This window comes from Glycine max, chromosome 20 (genome assembly GCF_000004515.6).
Source record: "Glycine max cultivar Williams 82 chromosome 20, Glycine_max_v4.0, whole genome shotgun sequence".
Lineage (NCBI taxonomy): Eukaryota > Viridiplantae > Streptophyta > Magnoliopsida > Fabales > Fabaceae > Glycine > Glycine max.
This window is the reverse complement of record NC_038256.2, coordinates 36,459,244-36,468,846: the sequence shown is the minus strand read 5'-3', so window position 1 is coordinate 36,468,846 and position 9,603 is coordinate 36,459,244. Positions and strand designations below refer to the sequence as shown.

Sequence of the window (9,603 nt, the reverse complement as noted above, 5' to 3'; positions counted from 1 at the left end):
TAAAATAAAATTAAAATATAAAATATATAGACTAAAAAGATCACTTTTAAACTAAAGGGATTAAAAGAAAATTAAAATATAAATTATAAGAATTAAAAAAATCACTTTTAAAATTATAGAGACTAAAAGAAAATTAAAATATAAAATATACAAACTAAAAAACTAATTTTAAATTATAAAAAAATAAGAATAATAAAACTATAAAAATCAAATAAATAATTTAACCCAAAATAAAAAAATAAAAAAAATAAAGAATGGGAACCCGTAACACACGGACACGGCCCTTGAGAAAGGGCTCTTATTGTCCGTCACACGAAGAAGACCTTTGGGACACCTAATCCTCAAACAAAGCCAGAGAGCCAGAGAGAGATTTTAATAGGGAAACCTTGTGTTACTAATTTACAATAAAACCACAGAATTCATATTCAATAACTAATTTGAAAATTAAAGAATTAAATATAATAATTATTATCTAAGTGTAGTCCCCCACATCACATCAGAGAGGCTTTTTATAACAGTGGTGGAACCTCTCCTTCTCTCGCAATCCACACAAATACGACACGACACGATACATAACACCGCTAGCTCTTCAATTCTTCTCTCCCTCACTACTCTCTATTCGTTAGTGTTCTTCAATTCTTCATCGCAGACTTAGAATCATGGGTTTGCAAAACCAATTAAACGACGTGTCGTCGGGTTCGATTCCGCTGCTGGTCTTGGCGCAGATAGCGACCTGCGTCAACTACCTCCGCTCCATGCTTTTCGCGCTTTTGCAAACCCTTGGTCTGTGCCGATTTCACTCCGACCAGATCGTTGACGAGCGCTTCCTCGCCGCCGTCGGATCCGGCCTCGCCGGACTCATCATGCTCTCCGATCAGCTAACCCTCAGCAGCCAATTCTTCCACCACCACCACGCCGGCGCCGGCGGCCACGACCATCACCCCTGCGTCGTGTGCCAGGCCACCTTCGAGGACGGCGACCAGGTCCGCATGCTCCCCTGCCGCCACGTCTTCCACCGCCGCTGCTTCGACGGCTGGCTCCACCACTACAAGTTTAACTGCCCACTCTGCCGCTCACCGCTCTTCTCCGACGAGCGCGTGGCCGTCACAGAGCGCCGCCTCGGCCAGCAACTCATCTCTTGGTTCTCTCTTCACTGATGCGAAGCCGTTTCGTTTTCTGAACTCCCACTTTTACGGTTTTACCCCTTTCTCGCGACCACTTTTTACAGAGCTGGACGTGGGTTTCTTTTTCTGTTTTTTCTTTTCCTTTTTACTTTCCCTCCTTTTTTTAATACTAGGGGTTTTTTTTTTAATTTTTTCCTCCCCGTGTAGGGTATTAGGCTAGATTTCTTTTCTTTTTTTTAACAGTAATTTTGCTGAAGGTATTTTTTGAAGGGTTTTCTACCGTCTGAAAATCCTTTTTGAGATGCTGTAAATTTTGGACTCTATGTGTTCATGGCAATAATCGGAGATAGTAGATGTAAAGTTTTCATAAGAGAATATTCGGTTTAACTTTTTCCTTTTTTCATGAGAAGCAAAGTAAAGATTGGTGGGACTTCTCATTCACCACCGCTTCTAGCTAGCAGCTATTGCAAGAGAGGGGGGAATTTTATTTTTCTTCTGGAAATTAAATAAAAAAGAGAGTCAAAAGACACGTTGAAGTAAAATAATGGCCTTCGGCATTTATCTAAACTGCCAAAGAAAATTATGATACATATAGTCATATATACGCAAGTGGAAATTATTGAGTCCTACGTTATTTTTATTTTGGGCGGCTTATTGAGACCACTTTTATTGCTGATTATAAGTTTGTTATAATCATAATCAAAATTTGACACTTCACGAGTTATAGAAAACAAGCATGTTGTGTTACAAAAAAAAAAAAAAAAACGAGCATGTTACAAATTGACTAAACACAAAATTTAAATACATTATTTTATCTTATTCTCTAATAAAAGTTGGAGTTTTATTTAAATAATCTATATTGATATTTAATGAAAATTATTATTATTTATATTATTGAATTAAATTTCTATTTCTAATTACCCAAACCAAAACAAAACAAAATTTTGATTTTGATTTCTCAAATTATTGAGGTGAAATTTTAATTTTGATACGATAATAGTACTAAAAGTATTTATGAAATTATTTTTTTCATAAGCAGTATTTATGAAATTGTGTCTAACTTTTGTTTATCAAAGTGAAATTTCAATTTTAATAAGTGAATAGTGTCAAAAATTATTTATGGAATTTTATTCAAATGTTGCCTTTTTTATTAATAGGTGGCATTAAATATTTATTTCTTTATATATATATTATGCTCGTGTGTTTTGCAATTGTTTTTTTATGCATTACATTTGAAATAGAACCGGAAATTAGTTGGGAGAATGTAGGTTTGTAGTGGCTGGGGCAGTGAGTGAAATTGGCTTGTTGTGGTCATAAATTGAAGGAGCGGCAGTACAGTTTTGTATGAGTGGAAATTACCATTTGGCAAAGGCTGTGTTCGAGTTAGAGTTCAGCGTGTCGCGCGAGTATCTACGTCACAGCAACTGCAGAGCAAATTAGCGTCTTAATTCTTCAATAAAATTAGTGCGTTTTTTAATTAGTGTTAATAAAATTAATTTTAAAGTAATATGATTTATGTTTAAATATTTTTAATATAAAATCAAGTCAAAAGTATTATTTAATATAAGATTTTAGATCTAATATATAACTACTAAAAGTTCAACACAATTAATTTTAAATTTATAATTAATTCTAAATTTTTTACCAACATATAAAAATTTTCCTAAAATAAATTCTAGAATTATAATTAATTTTATAACATGAAACCAAAATGCACTTAAATTTTTAATTCATAGAAATTTGATTTTTACATATTCAATTCTTTTGGTACATTTTATATATATTGATTGATTGTTTCAATAATTTAGCTCAATGTGTAATTACTTTCCTATTTCTTTTTCTTTATTGAGGAGAATTACTTTCATATTTCCGTTTCTTAACAATATTTTTTGAGCAGCAATGATATAGGTAGTGTTTTCTTAGGTAGTTGTAGTGTGAAGTTAGTTGAAATTACATTTCCTGTTGTCTAGTTGTTGTTAGTCATTATTTTGCACGTGTGTATTAAGTTTTGTTAAAATTATATAATCAAAATGATTGAATTGTAAAATTTTATGTAAATTGAACAATAACAAAAAGATAATTAAATAATTTATTTTAATATACTATAAAAGGTTTATATTACATTGATTTTAATCTATAAGAATAAAGTAATAAAATACTTTTAAATTAATCTGAAATTTTATATATGTGATTCATGTGAAAAGAACTTTTAATCTAAAAATAAGTTTTAAAAAAATATTATTTAATTGAAAGTTATAAAATAGTGTAATAATATTACACCAATACAATTTAATCATTCTTCATATATATATATATATATATATATATATATATATATAATGAATTAACAATGAAATAAATGATCAAATTAAATTTTTTAAAATATAAAAGATTAAAATGAATCAAAATTAAGATAAAAAATAAATTAAATTTTTTTGAAAGATAAATGATCAAATAGACTATTTGACCTATTTAATTTGAGACTTTTTTTTCAAATATAATTTTTATTTTGATATGAAAGAAGTAATTAGTAAAATATTTAAAATGAGTTCGTCCTTAAATTAGTTTTCGTAGAAGTTACTAATATATTGTTAATACAGACACAGTCATCAATATCCATAATAACCATAAATTCTTAAGTGTGATATAGGAATAATGAGAACAAATATTTTTTTTTTAATGAGTGGGAATAAATAGTGAGTACAAATATTTGTGGCCTAAGATCTCAACAGCATTATAATAAACATAAATGGAAAAAAAAATTGGGAGCAACTGCCTTGATTGACTTGCCTATTTTGCACGGCCTGTTTCTTCCTATTTTCCCTACACTAGCATCCGCACTTTACAGAGTGTAACATGTCTATATTACATCAACTGATTTTTGTGAAATAATAAAAACATTGTTTCTCTCTTACAAATAGAAAAATAAAATAAAATTAGTGAAGTGCAAAAACCTTGGTATTATTGATATGTATTATTTTAACAAACAACTCCAATGATTCTTAATTCAATCTTTGTATGAATTTTTATACTAAACAATAAAACTTGAGACTGAGTCTACAATCTCCGCATCATAATTGCAGCCTTGTTTATAACAAGTTTAGTATCACGAGCAGCAATAATGGTCCAGATTGTGAAGGGTGGTGAAATATAGGACCATTTCACACTCCCTAGATGTTGATTGCTCAACAAAATAAAGGAATCTAAAATTCATGTACTTGCCAAAATGAAAAAAGATCTTATCTGCTCATGCAAAACTAATTGTTATCTCTAACTATCAAAATTCTATCATGAAATTTTAAAGTCCAAAAAAAAATACTGTTCTTTGGAACAACCTTAGACAAATGAGAAAAGATGTTTCATGGGTAGCAGAAGATGAAGAATAAAATTTATTTTGAAATATTTTGACACGGTTAATTTGAAAAAATTATTTTTAGTATAACTTTTAAAATAATTATTATCAAAATTAATTCAGTAAATTTATTTATCGTACATAATACTATGTGATTCAGGACATGTAATGTACACTGGTAGCATTAGTTAGAGTGCCATCTGGATGAAAATTGAAATCACAAATTGGTGGCATTGGAGGCAGTAGAGGATTTGGATGGGAAGGTTTCCTTGATTTCATAGATGTTAGTATAAAATGGGGTTGAGCTGGTTGCCGTAGCACATTAATAGGACGATTGTGACATTTGAATAGTTTTGGTGGCATTGGGCCTCTTTGCTGCATCACTTTCACATTTTTTGTTGTTTGCATGATACGTTAGAAATTAGAATGGACTCAATCGTGGCTTAAGCCAGCGTTGTACAACTTTGGTAGAAGTAATGGACTGTGTCAAAGAACAGTCCACGATTTTTCTCTCTGATTGCATCGTCATTGCTGTTGTTAAATTCACATGGTCAACTTTCTGTGTGTTTTCTCTTCATTCCTGTCCATCCATCTTGTGCTTCCAAACCAAAGGACTTCAATGCCAAATAAAACTCGTGAAGGATGTGATCGAACCTTCAACATCCTTGAGTTATCAATGATAATCGTTATCACATTAAATAGATCTCGTTGTTCATCACTCAATCATTCTAATTCTTTTGAATTTTCATACTTTAATTTATAATGCTCAGGAAAATTGATTATTTCACTCGTTAACAGTCCAAAATGATTTTCAAAGGTCATGAGAATATACCTGGTATTAAATAAAAATGTGTTCACGTTAACAAATATTTGTAGGATTTATTAGTGTATACATACTTATTTTTTTTTTAAGTATAAATATGTTAACAAGTTACACCATTAACTATTTTAAGATAATATTTAATTATTTGTTAAGGTATTTATATTAAAAAATAAATGTGTGCACATTATTAAACTCTCTCTTATATATTATCTCTAAAATTTAAATATGTTGTTAACATGTATTTGATATGAATTTCTTCTTATAATTTTAATATCAATTAAATGGTTTAACCTAACTTTTTTTTATCTCTTTCCATCTATCATTTTCAACATATTTAATTTTAATTAGAATTTTTTAAAATATCAAAAATTAAAAATAATAATATATCACAACATAAGTTATTTATTATAATTTTTAAATATACTTTATATGTTAAAAATATTTATTTATCACAAATTTTAATTACAATATATTTTATATATTTAGAAATATTTATTTATTATAAACTATAAATTTTTGTTATATAAAATAAATATTTATAATGTGCAATACACATGCTAATATACTAGTTAAGTTAAGCTTTCAAAGAGATTAGTGTAATTTTTAAAAAAATTCTACAATCACCTCTTCAGTTTTAAAATATCATTTCTTTAATTTAATTTTATAAAATAAAAGAATATTTAGTATTAACAACAAAGATATCTGTACTATATTTTAAGATACTTTTTTTGAAGTGATATTTTAAGATACTTAATTTACCTATTTTATTTTTATTATAATGTCATTTTTTCTCTTATATTTTTTTACGTAACTTTATTGGTTAATAGAATAATATACTTTTTAATCAATATTTCCTCCGTCCTACTAATATAATTATCCTCCTAAATTATTTTACACATAAACATCAATCAATAAATAAAAGAAAATAAATTTTTTATAAAATTAATCTTATATTAATTCAACTTTTCTTTTTAATCTTATATTATTAATATTATGAAGTAAAAAATTAATATTATATTAAAAACTAAAATAATAATTATTTTATGATAATGTTTTTCTTACATAACTATTATTATAGGATGGGACAATAAATGATAAGGAAATTGATTATTATTGCTTTATATTTTCTTTTTAATTAAAAATCTTTATTTCCCTAATCATATCCCATGGCAGACTTTATAATTTTCAAAATACAGCACGTTATCGCTTTCCACGTCACCAGGAAGCTTTTTTTTTGTTTTCTTTGCTAAATATCTAAAGATGAAAAGTGGAACGTACTCTTAACAGTTTGAAAAATATACAAATATTTTTGTAACGAGATAATTGATAATAGAAGTTGAATGGACCAAAATCGATGGACGATGGCTGTTGAAAAAAAATAGAAGTAAAAAGAACTAAAGTTATAGAAGTAAAAAGAACTAAAGTTTTGTTTAGAAATGAATTTTTTTTATATAAATTAAATTAGTTTATATTAACATTTATGAAAAGTTTTCATTCAATTAACATTTATGAAAAGTATTCATATACGGGTTAAGTCACGGGTTTAGACATATAAATCCGATAATTATCGAACATCAAACTTTTTAGAGTTATTTAATTTGACTTTAAATAATACTAATATTAAGACTCTAAGTGTTGGAACAACAAATGTTATTAGGACTAATAATGTTAGAATTTCTTAAGATATTACTTTTAAGTATATTGTTATTTGTTTAACCTTTTTTATATATTTATTTCTTCTATCATGTTTGTTTATAATATTAATAGATCATATTTTGTTCGTTGTTTCAGTAGATCTAATTGCAATAAATCCAGTTGTAATAAAATTTATTACAAGAAATTAGTTTGTAAAAAATAGTTGTAATTCAAATTATTATAATAAATCTCATTGAAGAATATTTTGTTTAAGTTTGTATTAGTCTATTTTAGAATATTATATTGACAGTATTAAATAAATCAATTTTACTACTTTCAAACATTTGATAATATGATGTTAATTATATTAAAAATTTAGATGAATCATGATATAAAATAATAGTTATAAGAAAAGAAAAGATCAAATTTAAGTGGATAGCTGGTTGGCTCGAACCAAATCAAATCGTCTATAAATAAGTTGGATTGAATTTAAAAAAATTATAAAAATCAAACCGAAACCAGTAAAATTTAATTGAGTTCAGTATGAATTTGATGAAAACCAAAACCAACCCCTGGACGACTCTATTAGGGGAAGAAACTTTAAATGACTAAAAAGTAAAAAGTTTGGTGACAGGTAGATCTGAGAAGGATGGATACATAGCTAGCTGTTTGGATTATGATAAGATTGTGATAACAACATCGATGATTAATAATATCACATGGGTTTTAGTTTGAGACTATAACAAGTAACATAACTTAAAGACTTAAGATATATATATATATATATATATATATATATATATATATATATATATATATATATATATATATATTTTTGGTGAAACACCTCTTCAAGAAAAATGTTATAAAGTTCAAATAACAAAATAAGTGAAATACGTGAATGTAGTTTTTTTTTCTTCCTCTGGTTAATTACGTCTTTTTACGTTAAAGAATTACTTCTATTTTAAAAAAATAATCATTTTAAAAGTTTTTTCATGCATTTATTTCAAATTTTTAAAATAATCAGAAATTGAAAGAAAATCTAAAATTTAATTAAAATCACAAGCTATTTTCAACAACTCATAAAATCAGCTGCTTTTTATTTCAAAAAAATAACTTTAAGATTGTAAATAAATATAAATTAACTAGTACTAGATTATTATTTTACATTGAATCACTTATTTTTAATTAATTCTATGGCATGATTGACGAGTCCATGACCAAGATGAAGACTTGGGAGAAAAAAAGGTAAGTTGGAGATTCGACACTCATTGGCGCGACGACCTTTCCATATTTTGAGTAAAATTATTTTGAAGATATATTGTTATAAAAGAAGAAGGATTATACATTGAATATATTATAAAAAAATTTACATCATTATCTAATCATAATTTTATCATATATAATATATAATAAGTTTGATAATTTTTATAATAATTATTTTAAAATTCATATTAACAATAAATTATGATTGAATGTGGAAAGGTGTTTTATAAATCTTTTTATAATACATTCCACAATAAAATAAAATATGACCTAGACAAATAAATAAAAAATTTGTGAAAACAATATTGTGGAAAAAAAATCAAAAGTATTAAAGCAACATTATTCTTAAATTTTCCTTTCATCGTTATTCTTAAATTACAACAATTCACTGTTGAATCAAATAAACTAGATCTCTGAATCTCCACCAAAAAAAAAAAAAGTTCCCTTGAAAATATTTATCTCATCATTATTTGAGCTAACAAAAGAAAATAACTGGTAATTTAAAAGAACAAATTCAGGTTGCAACATATACCGATATACATTATCGTTTCTGGGTCATGATGGAATTAAACAGTGTAAGGCCAAGTTCATCGTGGGTTGCTCCTTTCTGGAAAGGGGCCTCCATTGTGAGCCTCAAACATAGTTTGGGTTCTTTATAATTAAATGTTATTTTTCTATGTATTTTTTATAATATAGTACTAGTTTCGAACTACCTAATAATATATCGGGGAGAGAACAAAGCTACATAGGATGGTGTGGATTGATCTGAAGCTCTAAAGTCTAATTCAATGCTATCTTTCTTAGCATTTGTAGTACTCTCTTATATTTCAGGTTCAGCACATTAGCATCTCTACATCTGCATATGCCAAATTATTGACCGGGTCTCATTATTGATAATATCGGTTTCTTCTTGGTTGCATCACATTGGATTCCTTATTATTTTTTTAATGTGAGCAATAATTTGACTTTGAATTATCTTTACTATCTTAAACCAAAAGTGTTAAGAGTTGAGATTATGCGCCACCCACTTAGATATTTAACCTTATAATATACTATGTTCCTTTATGTTATCAATTTTATGGTATCAATATGGCCTGCAAATAGACCTGTTTAATCCAATCCACTAGAAACAGAGACTGGTAGCTAAAACACAAAATAAGATATACTAGCTCTTTTTGTTATATATATATAAAAGATTCTTTTAGCTACTTTACTGTTAATAGTTTATATAATTTTTCACAATTACATTTAAATTTATTAGGATTTCATTGTATTAATCTCTTTCTATCTACTAAATTAATATATCTCCATTCTCCAGTTAAGGATCAGTTTCTGGTAGTAACATTTTTGCTTCTCGTTTCAAGCCTCATTTTTTTAGGTGTTATTCTCTAAATTTAGCCTAT

The 9,603-nt window shown here is 27.0% G+C and overlaps 1 protein-coding gene across 1 annotated transcript; it reads left to right on the top strand.

The window, feature by feature from the left end:
- Positions 1–504: 504 nt before the first annotated feature.
- LOC100797628 (E3 ubiquitin-protein ligase RHA2A) lies at positions 505–1,494 on the top strand. The gene has a single exon (XM_041013256.1). The coding sequence runs from the start codon at positions 660–662 to the stop codon at positions 1,155–1,157; it is 498 nt and encodes a 165-aa protein (XP_040869190.1). The 5' UTR covers positions 505–659; the 3' UTR covers positions 1,158–1,494.
- Positions 1,495–9,603: the final 8,109 nt, after the last annotated feature.

Excerpts from the sequence above, each read along its gene's own strand:
- LOC100797628 (XM_041013256.1), top strand. The coding sequence starts at position 660 with ATGGGTTTGCAAAACCAATTAAACGACGTGTCGTCGGGTTCGATTCCG.